The 23,220-nt window shown below is 40.6% G+C and overlaps 1 protein-coding gene across 8 annotated transcripts in view; it reads left to right on the top strand.

The window, feature by feature from the left end:
* The window catches only part of LOC137174436 (RNA-binding protein with multiple splicing-like), a 44,849-nt gene that overhangs the window by 9,346 nt on the left and 12,283 nt on the right, over positions 1 to 23,220 (top strand). For 2 of the 8 annotated variants that reach the window (XM_067579701.1, XM_067579700.1), the window contains exons 2-7: positions 8,774 to 8,851; positions 9,619 to 9,657; positions 12,208 to 12,270; positions 17,127 to 17,277; positions 19,311 to 19,438; positions 22,568 to 22,631. In XM_067579701.1, coding sequence (XP_067435802.1) covers positions 8,774 to 8,851; positions 9,619 to 9,657; positions 12,208 to 12,270; positions 17,127 to 17,277; positions 19,311 to 19,438; positions 22,568 to 22,630 — 522 coding nt within the window. In that variant the 3' untranslated portion in view covers position 22,631. Of the gene's footprint in view, positions 1 to 8,773; positions 8,852 to 9,618; positions 9,658 to 12,207; positions 12,271 to 17,126; positions 17,278 to 19,310; positions 19,439 to 22,567; positions 22,638 to 23,220 lie in introns of all 8 variants that reach the window. The other 6 variants (XM_067579699.1, XM_067579698.1, XM_067579705.1 and 3 more) reach the window with 3 other exon arrangements.

Genomic DNA, 23,220 nt, shown 5'->3' with positions numbered 1-23,220 from the left:
ATTTTTTGCATCAAACGTGTTGGCTCAAAGCTAAATTCATTAGCCTTTGTGTAGTGAAAGCGGAGTTATTTTTTCTTTTGCTCCTGTATTTGCCTCATATCAAGGATATTTCATTTTATTACAATTTGGATCCTTTTTTTGTAGATTTTGTAGGATTCTATTGGTCATGATAAAATTGTCATCAGGGTAATTGCTAATGATTGCAATATTGCTAAAGAAGTTCAACAGAGCAAGATATGTTGCATTGTTCCCAGATCCCAACAATTACTTTGGTGAATACAGTGTTATAACAAAAAATAGAAACAATTACCAAACCTACAAAAAGTAAAACCCAAGTACTTGTAGTTCTAGTAGCACCAGTCATTACCATGCTAGCTACTGTTCCACTAGCTTCTGCAATTCAATCTCTCATTCAGCATTTCTTTCGATGGTCTTCCTGAAAAAATGAAATGTGTTCCAGGAGTTTACTTTCCATATTCCAAGATAGCTAAATATCTACTACAACAGTTGCAATTACAGGTTGAAACCTTTGTGATTTTAACAAAGTTTAACAACAATTACTCTGTTAGCATAAAAAAACCCCTACAGCTCTGATGAACATTTAAAAGCACATCAGCGTGTGTATTTACATTATCGTAATGTAGTATCTTCCATATCTATGATATCCACCAGCTCTCTCTTCTAATTCAATTTCTTCAGTTTTTTACCTCTAATCTCTGTTGTCTAAAAAGGCCTACACCATTCACTTCTCTCTGTCCTGGTATTCCTTTAGCCACATCTAAACTCGCCGCTGCCACTTGACTCACCCATGGACCCACCTTTTCTAACAGGGTGGTGATATTTAACCTGTGATGGTCTTGGGCTCATGGGAAATTGTGTTTGTAAAAAAATGTACCATCCTTATATATGTATATTTAAGCCATTGGCATTAGAGCAAATTAGGTTTTCTTACTAATAGAGCAGAACATATAAGTTTCGTCTCACTTCAGCTCTCCATAAACTGGAATTATCCTTCAAGATAGGGTTAAGAGTGTCGCTGTGAGTAGAGGCCCCTCACCCCCTCTTCTAGAACCTTAGAGAGGCACTGGAAACCCTGCAAGGTGCAATGATAGAGTATCAATAAGGTGATGACCTCATCCGGGGCTTGTGGAGTCAAGGATCTCTGATTAGAGGTACATTGATCCCTTGGGACTTGCTGCAGTAGTGGCATTAATAGGATCTGATGTTTTTGGCCCGGGGCTCCACACTCTGCTGTTCTCCGCCTCAGCGTTGCCAGGGAACTGTGGTGGTACGCCGGCTGTGAAGTACTCAGCTGGCTTGCGGTAGGTAGGGACTGCTGTTTTTGATCGAAGCCTGCCTGCATGTTGGTGTGTGAGCACGCCATAAATGGTCAATGATTCAAAGGCCCATACCAGGCCACTCAGCACTATGGAAATGTAAGTATGTGACTCACGAGGAACCAATAAAACAATGTCTCTAAAACCCAATAAAACAGTGGCAAAAGGTTTATCTTTGCTTTTTACGAAATGTGAGGATTCTGCTTAACCCCTGGTTCGACCTTAAGTTTAGTTTACTACACCTTGATGTCTTTACTTGGTTGCAATGTGGGCCTTCTTGAACTCTCTGCGAGCAACATAAATAAAGACTGATACTGTAATCAACAGCAGATGTCTGCAGGAGAGAAGTGTTGACACATTTGCCTGTGAATCATCCCGTATCCAGCGTGTGCAGCCTGCTCCACACCGGACACACCGCAAAACGATCATGTATCACAACAGCTGACGTCAGGAAGTCTCAGGAATGAGGTCCGACACAGACAAGAATGTCCCATTGTTCTGAGCATGTAAAGGACACATTGTGGTTCTTGTTTGTCTTAACTTGTGCGGCATATCCAGGTCTTAAGTGTCTATTAGCCTCATGACTGAGGATGGGAGCTAAATCAAAGATGGGATCTTAGATAGCTTGGCAAGGGAGGATAGATGAGTAAGATTTTCTTTATGTGTGCCAACATTCTGTTTAAGGTAGTGTTGCAGAAAATGAGAAGGATAAAGCTTCAGTAGACATGATTTTCATTTACGAATACATCCATACCATTACTGTAATCTTATTCTAAATGTCAAACCCAATTTATCTGCTTATTCTGATGTTCATTGTTGACTTTTCTCCACATGAAGAGAAACAAAAAAACTGGAGAGTGAAAAAAAAATCTGTCATCTGAACAGCAGCATGAGAGTGCAGCATCCAGCATTAGATCTTTTGTCTCTGATGTCTTCCTGGCATCGTTTTGTGGTCATGAGCAGCTGTAACAAGATTTAAGTCCATGTTCTCTGAAATACGGAAAATGATAATGAAAACAAAACCAGTTCATGACAGAGATTTCAAAACCAAAAAGCTTTTTCGTGACTTAGCTGTCCACTCCTCAAACACCTCTTTAGATTTTTAGTTTTAGCACTAGTATTTTTAGAGAACATTTAACCATTGCACTATTAGTTTTATCAGCCTCAACAGCTGTCCCTGACTGGCCTTGCTTGTGTCTGATTGATGCCATCCTGTTCTGACTCTTTGTTACCATATAAGGAGACCCTCAATGGAGTTTATTTAAACAGATCTGCCGGAGACAGATCCCAGTGATGGCCCTGCAGGGTCCAGCTCAGTTCTGATAAGATAAGATAAGAATGGAGGTGAGAAAGTGGCCGAGGTGATTTTTGGCTGGATGGCCGGGTTAGCATTCGCCAGCTATTGCTCCCCCAGTTGCTAAGCTCCATTGTTTGTGTGTTGCTCTGCCTTTGGCACCAGCGGTGCGTATCAGGTTACATGTGGGAATGAGGTGTAGTGTTACTTCAGCAGTTCCTTTGTCCCCTGAGTTGTGAATCCACTATTTAATGAATCTGGGTGCTTTGGATGTACTCTCTGTAATTGCATACCTACAGTTTTATTCTAAATTTGGCCTTAAATAGAATCAGATTATTGAAAAAATAATTAAATTATGCATCCAAATCCACTATCACAGTAATGATGTTGGTGTGTAGGGTGGAGCTTGTGGAAGCTGGTTTGATGCACACAGTCTATTGTTTGATTATGATGTCTCTTGTGCACTAAAGCAATTATTTCTCTGAACCAGGCTAGTTTCAATTAGGTGATAATTCGAGGTATGTAGCATGATTACTGCCTATTTAGATAACAAACTTGTCTATGAAATGTATAATTTGTCTGTTATTTCTTGTGCGCCACAGTTATCTTAGCATCACTACACTGGAGAAAAGGTGATTTTTTTCAAAAACTAGTCAATATGAGAGGTTTTATGAAAAAATAAAGCTGTTGTGTTATTAGGGGGCACATGTAGTTCATGTAATTCTAGTTAAGAGTTAGAAATGCCTTTCTTAACAACTGCCTGCTGCCTAAATTAAGGACAGATCCTGGATAAAACTACATGCAACAAATCGAACTTCCTGTTTCATCACCTCCTAAATGTAACCAGATCTGCATTCATGAGATGTGACAGGATGTCTCAGCATCTCTGTCTTGTAGTGCTGCTATGTCTGTGTTTACTAAATGTTGCAGTTGGTGCTAATGTGTCTGCATATGCTGAAAGAACCTCTGCTGTTCACACAAGCCCTTTTGGAGAATGTTAGCCAGGTTGCCACTTGGCAGGAGGTTTGAAGGACCTCTTGAATGTGTTATTGAAGGAATGGCACTGTCTGTGTGCTCAAAGTTACCAATTTGACTGAGTGGCACAGTGTCTGTGTACCTTATTGTAACCCTAAGTTGGAAGACCACAGCATTCACTGTAGATTTTTTCTCTAATAAACCCTTGCTGGATGGCTCCAGCAAGGAAACAAGGTTAACATTTGCTATTTTGTGGGCCTGGAGGTAGCTAAAGAAGTGTGCCTTTGTTTTAATATGGTCCTGATGGAGAATTTCAAATGAAGCAAACGTGCCATCTATAAATACGTCGCTAAAAAAGATCAAACCATTGTTATGCCACATTTGAAATGCTGCATCAGTCTGGGCAGGAGGAAAAATGGTTACAGTATGTGTCAAGGGCATATGGCTGCATGTACTGTTGAAATTAAAGTGTTTTCTGATTGAAGATACAGGGTCACAGGATTATTGACATGTTTGATAGAAGTGGAGTATGGATATTGGAGAGACTTTGGGATTAGAAAGGGTCTCCATAAGGGCCCAGGTGGGGCCACTTTTATTTTCAAACACTGTGATACAGTAAGTTAATTTAGCTATATTGGCTATATTGGCCAGTAATAAAACATAGCCAGTCCCAGTCCTCCCATTGACCTAGGCATCTCTTAAAGGGGTCTTCCAGATCCAGTTTTGTCTCACAAGTTTTTAAAATTATGGCCATATAAATCATTATAAGATTGCATAACAGTAATTTCCAGATAGTTAAATGAATGATGTTCCAGCTTAAATGGAAAACTATTGTAGTTAAGATCTGATGCTATTTGATTAATAGGAAAAATAAAAGCATAATTTTGGAAAATTTATAAATTTATATCCCAAGGATTTTTGGAAATGGTGAAACAAATCTATTAGCCAAGGTAAGGATTCTACTGGGTGAGACATGTAGAGAAGGAGGTTGTCCGCATAGAGAGAAACTTTATGGGTAGAGCCCCCTCTCACGATGCCAGCTATCTTTTCTTCTGCTCTATGGGCTATAGCCAAAGGTTCAATAGCAATATTAAATAAATATGGAGATAGGCAGCAGCCTTGTCTAATGCTGCGATGGAGGAGAAAGTAGTCTGAACATATGGAACTGGTTCACACTGACGCCTTTGGGGTTGTACAAAGTAGTCTGATCCACGTAATGAATGATGGGCTGAATCCAAATCTTTCCAGAACTGGCTGAAGGTGCTTCCATTTAATCCAATCAAAGGCTTTCTCTGCATCTAGGGAGAGCACAACTTCTGCTTGCTGGGCAGAATGAGAAAAGTAGAGCACATCAAACAGTCTACACATGTCGTTAAAAGATTGCCTGCCTGGAATAAAACCCGTTTGGTCAGGTGCAATGATGTTAGGAATCACTGTCTCAATGTGTTGAGAGAGGATCTTGGTGAGAATTTTATTGTCAGAGCGCTGAATGCTTATAGGCTGATAGGCACAGTCTAAGGGATCTCTGCCTTTTTTTGACATAACTGAAATGATTACCTGTGTCATCTTTTAAGGTAGTTTTTGCCACTTTGCATTGAGTTAATAGCTTGAGTAATTTCTTGACATGTTATAGTAGCTTTGAAGCTAGTTTGGGCTTCTGGGTCAGTCATTGGACTCGTGAAAATGAGAGGTGAACCAGCGAGAAGAACAAGTATTGTTTAGCTGAAGGGTGTCCATGGGTCTATAAGTTTGTATAAATCAATAAATGACAGAAGAACCTTAATTGCACCCGGGTCTAGGTCTGGACCCGGGCTTGGGTGTAGCACGCAGTTTAAGTCACCTCTCAAAACCAGATGGTGTGTGTAGAGATCTAGTAGTTTAGCTATAAAGCGGGAGAAAAACTATGAGTTGTCCCAGTTTGGCCCATAGACATTAGCTAAAACAATTTGTGAACCAAAAAGTTTACCAGCAAGAATTATGTATCTGCCATTATTATCGGCAATTACTGAAGTTGGAACAAAAGGAATTCCCTTTTTTATCAGTATGGCTGTGTCTCTGGACCTATCCTCATATTTGTAACAAAATATCTGTCCAATGGAGCCTCTCTCAAGAGTGGTGTGTTCATTAGTGCAGAGGTAGGTTTCATGTTGAAAAATAATTTCTGAGCCCAGAAATGTTACGTGTGCAAACACACGTCTGTGTTTAATTGGATGGTGGACTCCTTTAATGTTCCAGCTGGTGAGCCAAATAGAGCCTAAAGTACTGGAACAAGGTGATGCCATAATATATTAAAAGCTGCGAAATTGGATCAAGTGATTTGGGTCTGGATAATTTATAGTCCCCATGTTCATTTATATCAAAATGAAAAATTGTATAAAAAACAAACAAAAAAAAGAAAAAGAAAAAAATAAGTAAAAAGGGAGTCTTAAATCCCTATGCAGATCTTCCCCCAAATGGAAGATCTCACTAATCTCTAAACTACAATAAGGAAATAAAAGTACATAAAAGGTGCTTGTTGTCCAGGAAACCACTAAACTAAGGCCTGGAGAACATGTCTAGTCAGATTTTTAAGGCACAAAAGGTAATAATAGTCAGAATAGTGTAAAGCTTATAGTAGCAAACAGAAACAGTATCATCAATAACAGTCATGACAACGGCAATAACAACAATAAAAGCATCAGGTAAAAATAGCCCAAGCCTGAGGTAGAAACATTAGTATCAAAATATAGCCCTTAAAAGAGCACCAAACCTATAAAATTTCGAAATGGAACAGTCCAGAGTGGATACTTAAATAACTGTTGTACCCACCTTTGGCATCTGAGAGCTATATTTTCATGTATCAAAAGGTGGAGAATCTTGTTTCAAGATGTCATTATTAGTTTATATATATTTATATTTGTGTAGGCATCATCAACAGACCAGGATAGTGTCTGTCTTTCCGTTTGAGCTGCTCTCGATGTCACGCACCATCGAGTGATGGACCATTGAAGACTGCCTGCGCCTTGGCCACCTGTGCAGTGTAGTCAGGGTAGACTGAGATGGTCATGTGTTCACCTTAATCCTCTGCTTTTCCCCGGGGAGATGCAGTATATTGGCACAGTCACTGTAATAATGAAGGTGTGCTACAATGGTCCTGGGGTGCTGTCCTGGCTTTGGCACCGGCTGTAATCATCTGTGGGAGCTGTCTATGAACGGAGCATCATCTAAGTTGAATGTTTCCTGCTACAGGTCTGCAACTTAAGTTGAGGAGCAACTACTGGGACCCTCTGGTAACCCCATGGTCCTAATGTTATTCCTCTTGGATCTAGACTCTAGATCTTCACATTTATTTTGTAATGAGTCAGTCAGAACTCCCAGCTGTTTTACCTCCCTTTTTGGAGCTTCACTGTCATCAGAGCAGACAGTCAGGCTCCGTTCTGTGTCTCCCATGGTATTGTGCAATGTTGTTAATTCTGTGTTGATGGCTGTTTTAAAGTCCTCAAAGCCCGTTCTAACCCCATAAACATCTGTTCTAATTATTGCCATTTTGCTCTCTAAGGCCGCTCTGACCTCTGTTTTCATCATGGCAACAAAGTCCGCATGCAAAGAGGAAAGCAGCTCATGTTTTAAGTCTTCCATATTGGGAGCCCCAGCGGGGGCTACAGCACCTTTCTCACCCTTCTCGAGGTCAAGGATGCAGCAAGTGAACTAGGTCTTGGTGTGTATGCGACGGTCTGATGTCCTTTAGTGGTCTTGTGCGCCATGATACAGTGTGGATGTTAATCTAATACCTTAATAATACTGTGTCACTGGATCAACTTTGAGCAAAATGCCTTTAAATGAGTTATTTATTATGGGGCAGCTGTGGCTCAGGAGGTAGAGAAGGTTGTCCATTAATCGGAAGATCAGCGGTTCGATCCCTGGCTCAGGAGGTCCGCATATTGAAGTGTCCTCGGGCAAAATACTGAACCCCAAATTGCTCCCGATGGCTGCACCAGCGATGTGTGAGTGTGTGTGAATGTGCATTAGATTAGATCCTGATGAGCAGGTTGGCACCTTGCATGGCACCCTCTCCCATCAGCGTATGAATGTGTGTGAATAGGTAAATGTTGACATGTATTGTAAAGCGCTCTGAGTGGTCAGAAGACTAGAAAGGTGTTATATAAATGCAGTTCATTTACCATTTATTTAATTGTTTGTTCTGCAAAGCTAAATGATACACTTTCTACTCCATAGCTTGCTCCACAGCATCCCCCAGTTCTTTTTAACCTTATTTGAGTAGCAGGTCTTAAAAACTTGTTGCTCAACTGCACTTTTTACAGGTTAGTGTAAATTTTTACTTTGTTCATTAGTACAGTCTCCCCATAGTTTCCAAAGTAATATTTCTAGTTGGTCCCTTTTCTCAGAACATACTGTACCTCAAATGAGTATACTCCCACTCAACTACTATCAGCTGTATCTCTTACTCACCAGTGATATCTGCCTTTTTTTCAACTCCACATTTTTCTGTTTCTCACGGTCAGTATTGAAGGAGTTTGTACTATATCCACGTTAAGAGTGTTCTATCAAATTGAGATTTGATTGCTCCTAACTTTTTAAAAACCTTGACTATACCTGCAGCACACCTGGAGCCATCACACTGCATTAATTTTCTTTTCTATGAACACAGTAACAACTTCCTCTTCTGAAAGCACTTTTGGAGTCTCTCTCATGTTACTCCCCTGTGGTTTTACACCCTCTCTGACTCAGTAAGGACCTAAACAATTAAATGTTCCATTAGTCTCTCTTTGCTAATGTATACATTGTAATCTCCCTGCAATGCAAACTCGAGTTTCAAGTTGAAGAGTTCAAATGTAAAACAGAGGGTAGTACTCTGAGGGAGGATTGCCATAAAACACAGCAGGCCGTAGATTACACAGAAGAACACAATACTCTTACTGTAGAGAGGTGTGTGTATATGTGTGATAGCATGTGTGAGTGTGTTTGCTGAGCTGAAAGACATCACTATCAGTATTTGAAAAGTCTATCTTTTGGTTTAAAGCCAACCCTAGAGAACTGTTAAACTCATGTCCCTTTCTCCAATGTCCTCCCTCATAACCTCATCCGTTACTGTCAGGTACGCAAGGTAGCTATTTATAACTAGTAGAGGTTAATGAAAAATACATGATCTCTTTCTTGTCTTCCACAGGTCCGAACGCTATTTGTCAGTGGGCTACCACTGGATATTAAGCCGCGGGAGCTCTATCTCCTGTTCAGACCATTTAAGGTATGTTTGTATGTTTTAAATGGATGGGCTGCAGCTATTCTTAGCAGCTTTTCTTTCCAACAGTCAATGGGACCTCCATTAATGGTGATGAAATAAACGGCAATGGAAACTCTCCCGAGGTTCAAGTGTCTGTGTTCCTAAAGCCTAGGTTCAATCACATCTTGATCCACGAGAAGCTTATGTGTGTGCGTGTCTCATGGAAAAATGGCTCGCTGCCTGCGACACAAAAACAAAGCTATTTGCTTCACCTCAGAAACTTCACTTTGTCACAGCACAAACAGTCCTAGAGTTTAGTTCAGGTGAACGTATGCAGATGTTGCAGGCTTTTTGGATTGTCGCCCTAGTATAATGTACTTTAATGGTGCAGGAGCAGCACAGTTTAAGTGAATAATGAGACAATTGCTATGCATCTAATCCCTCACTTAGATAATGCTCTTGGTATGTGCACCAAGTGCTCTGAGTAAATACTTTATATCATGAGTGTTGAAAGCAGTAAATCTCGATTAAACAGGTAAGACACAACAATTAATTCCATATGGTCTTCATGAGAATGAGTCATGAAACAACACAGCCAGTTGTGAGTCACTTGTGACCCTGCAATGCCAAAAATGTGAAACCTTTACTACTATATTAAGTGTTGTTATGCAATATTTTGGCATGACCTGTTAATCTGCTTACTAAAATATTTATATTCTATGCATAGAAATAATACTTTTGTCTTTGTTAACAGTCTTTTTCATTGTTCTTTTTTTTCTCCTTCGTTTCAGGGCTATGAAGGCTCCTTGATAAAACTCACTTCAAAACAGGTATGCGTCAAGACACATTGAGCGCTATGTTTCTATACAAAGAAACTGATGAATGAAGCCATCAATCAGTCTGTCGTCATTCTGTTACATGTCTGCAACTTCTTGCTCATCAACACCTTTATTTTTTTTGTCCCTCTTTTTCCTATTTCCCCCCCTTTCTGGGTTATCAGCTTGTTGACCATGAAGGATTAGCACCCTTTGTCAGGAACAGAAGAAAAAAAAAAGTTTATTGGCTTGGAGGAAGGGAAAAAGTGTTGCACCAACTTGCCTTTGGCAGTCACATACTATGCTTGTAGTCACAGACAGTCAACTCCGGTGGGATGCGCGGGGATGGGAAGGGAGACGGGGAAGAATTTTGAGGTGTCAAAACGAGCGTTTTGACAAGAGCAGTACTGACGGTGGAGTTTTGCCTCAAGGGGCGGAGGACTGAAAATGAGCTCAGCTGGCAGGTGTCCACATTCAGAGTTAAGCAATTTAGCTTCATGTCAGTGTACTTATTACCACGTTACACTGTTTCCCGTTAAGACATGACATGCTCATTAGAAGGGTTTAGGGCGATTTAGATCGAATGTGCTGAGTATAATACCTTTAAAACTAAGAACAAAGGAGAGATTTCTTCCTGGTAGTGGAATATCTTAAGAACAAGCAAAATCCCATTGCTTGCTTTGGGATTCGCCATTTTTTAAAATTTCAGTATGGTTGATTGCTGTCAAAAGCATTCAAACAGTAATGAGCAACTGTTCTAATATACTTTATTACACTAATTATACTAAGTTGTTTTGATACCAATATTATTATTAAATTTTTGTATACTGTACCTTATTTCTTTGCAACTAGGACTCCAACTAACGAGTATCTTTATTAGTGATTGTCCGCCGATTATTTTCTCAATTTATCACTTCGTCATTTAGTCTGTGGAACGTCAGGAAATAGTGAAAAAAATCAATCATGAAATCCCAGTGTCTGTTTTTTTTAACAACAGTCCAAAATCTGAAAATATTCAGTTTACCTCACATTGGAGAAGCTGGAAACTGAGAAAATTTGTTATTTCACCTTAAAAATATTACTTCAACAGTTAATACATTATCAAAATAGTCACTGCTGGTCAACTCATCCAATAATCTACTAATCGTTGCAGCCCTAGTTGTGACTGCAGCTTCACAATTACAGTTCAAAGCCTTTACTGGCCTTCACTTAACCTGCAGTATTCCAAATCTCTTAATCTACAAAATGTGGTGTGTGCAGGTTTGGCTGTCTTTGTTTTACCTGTTTAATGAGTAAGCAAGACACTCAGCAATTCTATGTGCACTTTGTTCTCTCTTTGCGCCACCCCATAGTTTCATAATTGCCGTCCTCTACAATGAGAAATGTCAACTGATGCTTATGACCAGGTCCTGCAAAGTGTTCAACATTCCTCAGAGTCGTGTTTGTTTTGAGTGACTCTCCGCCTGACTAATAGGAATGACAATGGCGACTTGAATCAATCGATCTCCCTCTCCATTCCAGTCCGAGAACACAGCCATATCCATATATAGCAAGAGCCAGATCTCAGACCCTTTCTATTTATATTCCCGTTACGCTTCTTCCTCCTGACGTCTTCACTTAGTCTGTCTTTTTTTTTCTCCCCTCCTCCTCCTCCTCCTCCTCCTCTTTCTCTACTTGTTCAAAATTCCCATAACCCTAGACTGCTTTTCCAGATCACACGCAGCAGCGCAACCCCACGGGAGCAACATGTTTAGAGATTTCTCCTCACCCCCACATCCATAACTTCCCCACATCCACATCCACACACACACACACACTTACACTTGCAAAAATGATGTGTATTCTTTGTTCATATCTGCAACAGTGTTTTAGAAAACAGAGAACCAAACCTGCAGCTTTGTGGGTTTTTTTTTTGCTTTTCACGCTTGCTCACACACCTTTACTATTGCAGGCACTGGCTCTGTAGTGATGTCACCAGAATATAAAACAAGCTCCGGTGAAACAGATATGAACGAGAATATATTGCATGCACTTCCACTGACAGGCCTGTTCACAGAGGTCTTCAAAACTATTTCTACTTTGTTTCATTTTCATTCTCACCTTCAACCCAAAAAAACTGTTTTTTCCCCCCTCCATCTCTTTTTCTCGCCTCTCATTCTCAAGACTCCCGTGTTTGTCTTCTTTCTCTATCTCTTCTCCTTTTTCAGCCTTTTCAGCCCCCTCTCTGCCTTTCTCACATTCACTCTTACATGCACTCTCTCGCTCTCACATTGCCCGTATTTGGGCATAGGGGAGCTGAATGATGAACTCTGCTTGTACAATGTAAGCGTCCAGCCTCTGTTTCTCTCCCCCTCTTTCTCTCTGTCGCCACGGTTTTATAAACAGGGCAAGAAAGAGAGAAAGAGAGAAAGAGAGAGATGGAGAAAGAGGGGGGGTGGGTATGATAAAAAAAAATAAAAAATAAAAAAAGAACAACATGTCTATGTCACTCAGACAGAAATGCAGACTCAGTTTTCTGCCTTAAACCATGTTTCTTCCTTTTGTTCTGTCTTCTTGTCTCCCCAGCCGGTGGGGTTTGTCAGCTTTGACAGTCGATCAGAAGCGGAGGCTGCTAAGAATGCCTTGAACGTAAGTGTCATGCCCTCTCTCTGCTCCTCTCAAGCACCAGCTCAGCGCCAGTATATCTTGTGATGACTCGGAATCGCATCTCTCTACCTCATGGGCAAATGTAATTCAGGGAAATCCAGACATTCCTACATTTTCTATCACGTGCGAAAAAACCAGTAAAAGTAGTTAAGACAAACACATCATGGCTCCTCTAAACCTTGTATGTTTGGATGTTTCTGTTTGAGTAAATAAAGCCTTTTTCTTTAAGCTTTGACGTGGATCCTGCAAAGCCAATAACTTTCGGCGCAGGAAAATTAGCTCTTCTTCCACATATAAATAGAATGATATTGATCTGGGGTTTAATTTTAATCTCGCTTATTTCAGAATGTAGCCTCGTAGAAAGCCTTGATGAGGCCAACTCAAATATAAAACAGAGCCCGTCCTCACAGGGTTTTATTCAGCTCTCTTGAAACAAAGTATAGATAAAGAGTAATGAACACCAGCTCTCACACAGCTTTATTTTCCCATTGTTTTTTTTTAACATGTCTGGATATTTACGACATTTCTGTGGCTTCTTAAGTGTTTGTTGATCTCTTTGTCACAGAAAAAGATCTGTTTTATCATCCTCCTAAAGTGGGACCATGACAACACGAGCCAAATCCGTCAACTTTCAGATGTCGAGATATTGGTGCGCATCAAAGGCAGAGCAGAGAGTTGAAGGAAGGATAAAAATTATCATCTTATTATGAGCCAACAATAGTTAGACTGTTTCCATAGAATCACTCAGTTGGGCTGAGAATTGAACAGTGCTCTTGTTTTCGGGGAAAGCGACGTCCCGGGGGTCATATGGAGATAAGCCAGATTTTGCAAACATCTATCTGCATACTTAAAATACAGGAAATACAGAAGAACTGAGGAAAGGAGGGGATTTGTTTCCAGTCATAGTAATTTTGTTTTATTCCTCTGAACTATGAACACACATATAGCCTCTAAAATAAGACTTGATTCTCACTACAATTACGATCATCACCAAAATAATATGTACAAAAAGAGCAAAGGAAGTGCAAAGAAGATAAAAAAAATAAGCACAAAGTTCAAGATGGAGATTCAATTCTTCTGAAAGCCCCACAGTTCAAACTGAGATGTGCTCAGGCCTCATTATATCCATGTACCTTATTATACCTCTGCAGCCTCGACTGGCAGAGGCTGCGAGTGCACTGAGCCAAGGCAATCCTAGTTAATTCCCCCCCCTTCATGAGAAGAGTCATCCCTCACTTGTTTCAGCTCAGCTTTGCCCGAGCCTGCAGGGACGAGCCTAGAACCCCATCCTCACAGCTTCTCGCTCTTTTGCTGCAGAGAACTTTACTCTTGACTGCTTTTCCTCTCCATTGATCTGACCTTCGTGTTTTTCTGTATCTTTTACAGAGAATCCAATGAAGTTAATTAAAGGGTGCTTATAGTTTATATATTTTCTGGCCTTGTTGCTTCTAAAGCAGGCCAACAAATAGCAACTTTGTTTTTGGATGAAGAAGACCTTTGTTTATGTCACATTCTGTATTTTTCCTCAGGCGGAAGTAATTGAGAGGGAAAATGGTTTGGACTACTGCACATGTGGAGGTTTTTGATGCAGATCAAACTGTAGAAGTGAAAAACAACCTTTACTCAGCTTGTCATGAGCACCGGTATGTCAAAAAGCTCTCAGCCATGGCATCTCAAGAATTTGCCAGAATGTTTGGCTCACTTTATGCGGTGATGCTTGCAGTATGTCATGGCGAATGGGGGATTTGATGTCATGAGATTCAATTACAGTTACAGAGTTCAGTAGGGAGAGTAGTGAAGGCCTTGTCTAACCCATGGTGTAAATGACATCATGCACTAGCCAGGTTTGTGTCATCGCCTTCTGATTTTCAATTGCGAGTGTCACCCGTCATCATGTGCGCCGAACCAGAATAACACTCTAATCCACACTGAGCCATTTACAGCAGGCTTCAAAGTCTAAGCAACTGAAAATGTCCTCTCACCGCCAAGAGTTCTGCAATAAATTCTGTTATGAAATGTTGAAAGATGAAAAGTATACAAAGTGACAACTCCAGATATCGCCCAGCTCCCACTGGAAATATAAACAACACACAACAAGGCAGAAAATGCAAAAGTGGAAGACATGCATGATAACTAGTCTGCTTCATCACTACTTCAAGGCACAAGACAGCAAGTCTATCAATTGCTCTCTATTATTTATAACATCACCACCTCAGTGGTGAAAAAAATCAGATATTTTGTCAGGGTCTACAGTTGCTTAAGCAAAGTATTACAGACCTAATGTGTAACATTATTAAGAGTCATCATGTGGTGAACTTGAATCTTGCTTAACAAAGACACATGGTGCCCCATGGTGTTGACTTTGAGCAACCTTTCAGGAAAACAAGAGAAATATAAGAACACTAAAACCTCTATAAACAATGTGTAAGCATTTATCATATTTTGATTGGGACAGATATGAATAAATATGTTGTTACTCTTTGCAAGAATTGAGTAAGAATACTTTCATCAGCATGCAAAACAACTGACACTTGCCAAAATCTTCAAATACATGGATTAGAATACTTAATTAGAAGGAATGTATGAAAATCATTGATATATGCAGTAAAATAGATTTTTTTCTGGGGTCAAACTGATTAATTGACACCCAAAATCCTCCACCATGGAGGTTACACAGATGATGAAAAGCTAAGGTGAGATTCTAAGAAATCTGATAGAATATTTAAAAATCCTCACATAGAACAACACTCTTTTGTCCATGACGTGGGATGAGTTTTGGGTATCCAGGGTTTTAGGGTGGCTTAATGTTTCAGACATCGGGACCATGTCTGGCCTTAGTGTGGTCACTGCAATAGTTTCTGGGAACTTGAGCTGCTTCCCCAGGTCGACGTTCAGCTGCCAGTCCTGTGCAGTGATGAGGAGCCCGCTTGACATCCTTGCCTGAGCCTGTGGTTTCTCCCCTGCCTTGATAAATGCAATAGCCTGCCTTGCTGGGTGCTGTTGTTTGGCTTGACTGATCCCTGTGCAGATGGAATTGGTTACTGCATTCAGGACCTGGTCGTCACACCAGCAATAGTGTCCCTCTCCCAGAACATTGGGCAACAGCTGAGGATTTGTTCAAGTGATCCTCTTCTCTAACCCAGGGGCATGCTGGAGTCTCAGCCAACCCCCAGGAATACAGGTTGGTTGGGCTGGCACGAACATTGTACACTGATCAGACCAAAAACTTGATCATGAGTGGCTCTGCCTTCCAGAGCTCGGGCCAAGAGATCTTGCTTTCCAAAGCTTGCTCCCATCTCGTCCATGCACCCTGCCGCTGGATCCCCACCATCCTGCACCATTGTGGAACAAACTTCCTCCACTCCTGCTTGCACCTCCTGTTGGACCAAGTGTATCTTTGCCTCTGGTTTTGTCATAGCAAGTTCTTGGAATGCTGCTGAGCCCTGCATGTCTATCCACCACTGATCTAGCCAGAACATTGTGCTGTAGTCATGATTCTGCCTGGTCCACTGCCTCCTCTGCCCTCCACTTCCTCCCAGTCCTCACTCCAATGTTGGCCTACAAGAAGATGCTGCTCAGGCTGCGGAGAAAACAACTGACTTTTCTTTCATAGCCCTTGACCGTTGTCAGTGGGACCTCATAGACCAGTAGGGGCCACAGGAGATGAAGAAGGATGCTGTGCTGGCAAATCCAGGAATTCCCTGGCAGCCCCGATTTGTCCACTGCCAGCCATGACTGGTTGACTGGTTGACTGGAGTGATGCAGTGTATTTCAGGGTACTATCAAAGACCTTGCCTGTGCCATTCTGTTCTGCTGAGAGTAATTAGGTTCTTCTTGAGGATTTGCCATAGCTGTGCTAATGCAGCCCTTTCTTTCTCCCTTGCCATCTTGCACTGATGCCTCTGTGATTTTAGCTCCTGCCTGAGTTTACTGAGCCTCGTCTCCCGTCGATTTGGACCACTTAAGTTTCTAGCCCAATGCTGCTCCTTAGTGCCAAACCTTTTGGGTGCGGTGTTGATGAGGATTGAAGACATGAGCTGGAGCCGTTGGTCAACATCACCTTTGGCTTTGGCTTCAAGGATCCCATCCACATCCTCATAGAACTGGAGCTGCTCTCTTTCCTTGATGGCCTCTGGGCACCCCTGGGGGTATTTCTCTTTAGAGGTTTCCATAGCTTCTTTGTGGGTGTTCCCTCACAGAAGCTGCAGTTTGGCATGCTAACCCTTCTTGCCCCGGCTGCTGTCTTTTCAAGCTGTGGTAGTCATCCAGCCTGTTCCTGGATGTCACTGGCTAAGCCAGACTGAGCTAGTTATTGTATACATCTTATGATGCACTTGGACACATCATCAGTGATGTAACCTGGGTTAACTGGTTGTTTTGGGTCTTTCAACAATCATACACTTTCACCCAGGTGACCTAGCCAGGGTTGATAAATTGACATCTGACAAAAAACATCATTTCTCCCGAAACAAAGTTGAAGTAAATTAAAATCGAATTAAAAAATTAAATTGATGGCCAAAATTTCTTAATGGAATTTTGAAGAGTTAAAAACTACTGGAAATTTTGCAAGACATCACTACTATACAATGAGAATACAGACCTCATTTGTTGATTGATGACACACATATACGTCTAAGAGTTTGGCTGCATCTCAAAAAATATTGCTATTATGTAAATAATGCTATTTATCATTTCAACTTTGCAATAATACATAATCTAAATGAATGTAATTTTCAATAAGTGAATCCAACTATTATAACTATTCCATTCTATGAGTATGGAGAAATGCTTTCAAGGAAACAATATTTTTGCTGACACATCTTCTCCTTTGATCTCAGGGGGTCCGGTTTGATCCAGAGATCCCCCAGACCCTGCGGCTGGAGTTCGCCAAGGCCAACACCAAGATGGCCAAGAACAAGCTGGTTGGCACTCCCAACCCACCTCCCTCCCAGCAGAGCCCCGGGCCACAGTTCATTAGCAGAGACCCATGTGAGTACTTCTTCAATTCGTCTTTCTGTGCCTGAGCTCGTCTTACTTTTTGTCTGTGTTGCTGCTTCCTTTGGCCATGAGTTTCTCTTGTTTGAAATGACTGGACAGCTGTTTCCTTTTAGGATTTTTGTCATTAATAGAGGGGTGTTTGTGTTTTAGATGTTACTCTAAATGAAAAACAGAGATTCGTTTGTCTAATTACCGAAGAGTTGTTTTTTTCTCTTTGAGTGTGTTTGTTACTCAATCGTATGCTGTGTACTTTTGCCATAAAGAGTTACCTTGATTAGAGCTCTCCCCCAAATTGACACATGCCCCCTGTTAGATTAATGATTCATAAACAGTACATGTTCACTGTAAGCAGTTGCTTTAATTATTTGGACTCAAAGTCTTTGAGTTCATGGCGTGTATGGAATTTGCTAATGCAGCTCTGTACCTTTTTCCCCCCTTTAGTTAGATATTTCTCCAATGGGTTAAGGATTCTGCAGGAATCAGCCATTGATAGTTGAACATAGGCCAGCTGTGGTTGTACATTCTTCCTGAATGACCAAACTGCTCTATCTTGGATCTTTTTTTTTTTGCCAGACAAAGGGTGTGTACTTGAGGCCCCAGTGGAAAATGGAAGGAAACGATTAATGAAACCATGACGTAATCACCAGGAGAGAAATTGCTGTCATTTCCTGATAAGAGATGTTTAAATCAGCCATTTTTCTGATTGTGGTTTGATAAACTGTTACCAGGAGACACAGAGAGGGAAAATGCTCCTTAAAATTGTACGACTATCTGATGGTTCTCAGATGAGTTGCTATTTTTTCTCAGATTCTTCATTTTTAAATGTACACTCACTCTATACCACTCTGCACTGTCACCTTTCTCTTCACTCATGCTCTTTTTTCACAGTCACTCTACACTCGACTCACTGAATAAATCATCATATCTGAGATGGTTTCCTCTCATTTTCTCCTGAATTAAGTCAGTTTAAGTGATGTTGATGGATTATAAATAACTGTTCACTAAGGGCTCCCCCTTTAGTTACTTTTGCAACTCCTGTAAAGCTACAGTTTGCAATAATAACAGTAACCACTTAATTGTAGTGTAGCGTAATCTTAATGTAGTTCGTTTTTAGAGAAACAGGACCTTGATTTCAGGCAGGTAGACAAAAGCAGGCTCCTTATCACTATTTGGCAACTGTTGATTTTCCCAGCTCAAATGACAGCTGCCACTAACACATTGTATCAGAGGTTGAAAAAGCTGCCTTCAGCTGACTTTTAATGTTTCCAGCTGACTTGTTTTAGAATGAGAAAACTGTAAAGGGGTCTTAAATATACATTGATGGCTATATACATGATGCTAAAGGTCTGAGACAAAAGCTACATGGTCCAGGCAAAAAGTCAACTTACTAGCTGGCTATCCATGTAGAAGAAATGTAAATATAGTAACATTGTTGTTCTTCTATTGCTATTTGCCAGTCCTTGTTTTATAAGTATGATAAGGAAAAATGTAAAATCAGATTGTTAATTCATTCTAAAATAACCCTGTTTAGCTGCTTAGTTTACATATGTGAATGAGCAAGACCAAGCCGCTAACGTTAGCCTACATTTTGATAAAGTAGCATTCAGGGCTGTCTCCCACACAGTGGGAAAACAATACACAGTGGATATGCTATTATGAACAAGGCTTTTTATTAACGTAATATGTAATCTCACGAACTAATATAGTTAGTTAATGATGTGTTCTTTGGCCTTTATAGAAAGACTTAGTTACTACCGCTATGTAAACACACGCTCTTCTAAAATCTTTAGATGCTCAGTATATCTAAGATATTGCTAAGATATGGTTGCTCCATTGTCCAAAGCAAACGGTCAATTGATTTGAAGAAATGAAAGGAGAGGAAGCTACTTCAGATAACTGATACTCACCTGTAGCACACCTCCACGACCACCACCACTGCCGTCACCTCCACCCTGTCTCTCTAGCCACCCACCCATCCACTGGCCACTCTCCTCACTCCACTCCTCCTCTTCTTCTTTCCACAGATGAGCTCACAGTGCCTGCTCTATATCCCAGCAGCCCAGACGTGTGGGCGTCATACCCGCTGTACCCGGCGGAGCTGTCGCCGGCCCTCCCACCCGCTTTCACCTACCCCTCCTCGCTCCACGCTCAGGTAACCTGCAAAGCCACCCCTTTCTCCCCACCACCACCACCACCACCGCCTCCTTCACCTCCTCCTGAGCCCACTGCACAAAAGCTGCTGTTGTCAGCCCTGAAATCACTCTTTGCTCCATCCCACAGATGCACCTCAGAGCACACACCACCCAGTCACCTCCATTTGTAGATTTACAAAACTACTGAAAGGCTGCAAATTATAAGCAGTCAAGTTTGAATTATTTCTAGTATTTTTTATTTGTTTTATTTAAAAGGGCAATTTGTTTTTGGGGCATTTTGCCATTTATTTTACAATCAGGCAAACTCATGCAGGCATTTTTTAAATGTCTCTGCATGCATTTTGACTTTATGTTGAATGTGATCATAACTCAAGTTCAGTGATGTCTATGGTAACAGCAACTCTTACAAAGGTAGCTTAATACATATTTTCCTGTGTTAAAGGTTTTTATATGTTATACTTGTTATTTTAAACAAACATTTTGACAAGAACATACAAAATGTTCACAAGTATAGCTTGAAACTACCATTTCTAAAAACCTGATCATAGTCATATTCATCTGCTCACTGTGTACCACGAAAGCAAGAGGTGGATTGGGACTTTGATATAATCAAATTTGTTTATTGATAGTATAAAATTAGTTTTTATAAATATTAAATTTACTTGGTGTAGTCCATTTTTGAAGACATTTAATGCTGTATTACCCTTCTCTTTGGAGGAACTGCTACCTGATCTCATTAACTTCCAGGAATTCAGCTAAAATAAACTAATTTGTGACGTCATAACTATTCAACTGTCCTGTTTAAACATGGCCGCAAAAGGATCTCTCTGAGAGGGTTGTTTTTGACATTGTCTCCAAATATCAATAATAGTAGGCACAGTGTGAAGGCTGGCTCCATTGTATAGGATTGGGATCTTGCGATTGGCGCGCTTTTCTACACTGGAGCGACAACAAAACAAATGTTGCATAGTTGATGACACAAGTGTACTCTTCTTCTTCTTCTTCTTCTTTGTGTTTATTGCCGGATTGCAAACCAACTAGGCGCATACTGTGTACTTGAGTACAGAACAACATTACTTATGTGAAACTGAACAGTGGGAGAGTGAAGAGGGGGGGCAGTCTTACTCAGGTACGGTACGAAGCAATCGTACCTAAATCATACCTAACCTAAAGAGTACGAAAAATGGCAAAATTCCACAAATTCCCTTTATTGAAAATGGTACATGTATAAACTACAGAACTTGAATTGCGCACTAATGCTGATACAAACAATAATAAAACTCTGTAAAGTTGAAATATACCTCTAAGTGTACAGGACTCCTGCTGAGGTTTTTGAATCTAAAAAGCTACAAATGAATAATCAATATTAATAATCAGAACTTTTCTAGGTCTTAGCAAGATTGTTTGAGAACAAATTGAAATCATCATGTTGACTGAGACCCTGAGCATATCTTGATAAAATCAAGACCAAAAAATGATTTAATTGTATTTATTAATTTAAAATGAATCAATAACAACTCATATCGTGTTGTTACGGATCCCAATTAGTAGCATCATCTGTTCAACTGAATGCTCCAGCTGTGAAAGGTTTGCATCATCATTTGACCATCACCTTCTTCATTAATTAAATCCCTTTCTTCCACCAACCATGATCCAGTTTATCGAGGTCTTCTAATCTGCACAGCTCCACTGTGAGTTCACATAAGAGTTCATTATTGATCTCTTGAAATTCTTCTCATGAATCCTGTTTGGTGCCGGCTGGCCCTGATAAGATCTCAGTACTAGATGTACCGTTTCTGAATTTTTGTTTGCTGATTGGTTTGCAAGCTTGCATTGATCTTCACTCACTACTTATTTATTTATTTTAAACTCAAGCATATTTTAAGCTCAAAGGAATACAGTACCTGGGCATGTTCTACTGGCCTTTTATCTTTCCCAGTATATTTCCATATATGCAATGCCTATCTTCAGTAAGGTAATTTAACTACAAAGGCCTCTAGCAAAGACTCCAAAGCTGAGGCTCGGGTGATGTCAGAATTTGAAATGAGTGCAAGCTGAATCTGCCTAGCTGGCATTTCTCCACACGTCAGATATGTGAACAAACACTGACACACACAATGAGAGTCTGGTTTTGTGATTTCAGGAGGGGCCTGCGGTTAATGCTAGCATCTCAAAGTCTCTTCTGACCTACAGAGATGCTGATGTACAATATAAATATATTAAAATGTAAACAGGTCCTAGAGCTCATTACAACCAAATGATCAAATCCAAATTCATAACATGGTCTCAGCTCTCTTGCTCCCGGGTTGATCTTCTGCTCTCATCCTCTCTAGTGAGAGAACAGCAATGTTATTGGATTGCTAGTAAATGCTAGCAACTGAGCTGTTTGTAAAGTATACCTCTCAGAAATACAGTATATCCACCCATCATGTGATATCATGTGGATTTCATTTGAATACCAGACAATGATTGTGTGAGTTATGTGGAAATTTATAGATATGTGACAATTAATAGATAGTATTAGTATATATAGGAAAGTATACAATTGTAGGAATACACTTATTCACGTTAGATTGTTACCTTTTTAATGTCTGTATGAAAAATATGAAGCTACCGCCAGTAGCAGATGAGCTTAGCTAAGCAGGGGGAAACAGCTGGCCCAGAGTGCTGTTGTCCCTGTTAAGTTGCTAGGCAACCAGTGGAGATTCCAGGAAGTTACTGCTCCTGGCCAAGAAATAGTAACCCCACGTAAAGCCACAACTTGTTGTTTTTACACTGTGGTTTTTGTGTGGATTAAACAAACGAGATGTTACATGTTAATTAGTGAGCTTTAGATGTGCTTGTAAGTTGCTTTTGTTACCTCCAGCCAGAGCCAGGCTAGCTATGTCCTCATTTCCAGCTAAGCTAAGTGGCTGCTGGCTCCAGTTTCATACTGAAGGGACATTATGTATTTACTTAATGATATGAGAGCGGTATTGATCTTATCATCTAACTTGCGGCAAGAAAGCCAATACACATATTTTTCAAAATGTATCAAAATATCACATTAGAACTTACAATATATGTTATATATAGTCAATTTGTATGTGTGCGTGAATGTTAATGTGTGTGTGATCATGTGTGTTTAGATTCGTTGGCTCCCACCTGCAGATGGAACTCCTCAGGGATGGAAGTCCAGGCAGTTCTGCTGAAGTATGTGTGAGTAACACACACACACACACACACACACACACACACTGACACACCCATGCACACACAGAGCCCCCTGCTCTGCTATGACAAAAAAGTGTACATTGCAACGTGCCATAAAACTACTACAGTAAATGTTATGACACTTTGTTTAAACAGGCGCAGAGATATTCCTAAACATATGTGGGGGATATCACAGGGTTTTACTCCATACACGTGGTGTGTGCATCAACTGAGCACCCTCTTTTTACCCTCAGACCTCACATGAAAAAGGCCCCCTTCCTACCAACTGACAAACTAACCTACTAATCAGTCACGTCTCTGCTAGTTGACTTCAAACATATACACATACAACTCACTAACACAAAAACAAAGTAGCCTGGTAGAGGCAAACGTAGGTGCGTTAAGCCTCTGTGGTCAACGAAACCACGGTCACTCCTCGCACATCATCCTAAGAGATGAAAGGTGCGATTTAAAGGGGAACTCCATTATTTTCCCCCGCTCAGGTCACAGGGTACAGAGGGTCGACTTTCCCCCATTGATGCGATGCTTGATCTCCGGCATCAAAGGCGGTAAGTCAAACAGAATAGAC

Source organism: Thunnus thynnus, chromosome 22, assembly GCF_963924715.1.
Source record: "Thunnus thynnus chromosome 22, fThuThy2.1, whole genome shotgun sequence".
Classification (NCBI taxonomy): Eukaryota; Metazoa; Chordata; class Actinopteri; order Scombriformes; family Scombridae; genus Thunnus; species Thunnus thynnus.
This window is presented reverse-complemented; position numbering and strand designations above follow the sequence as displayed.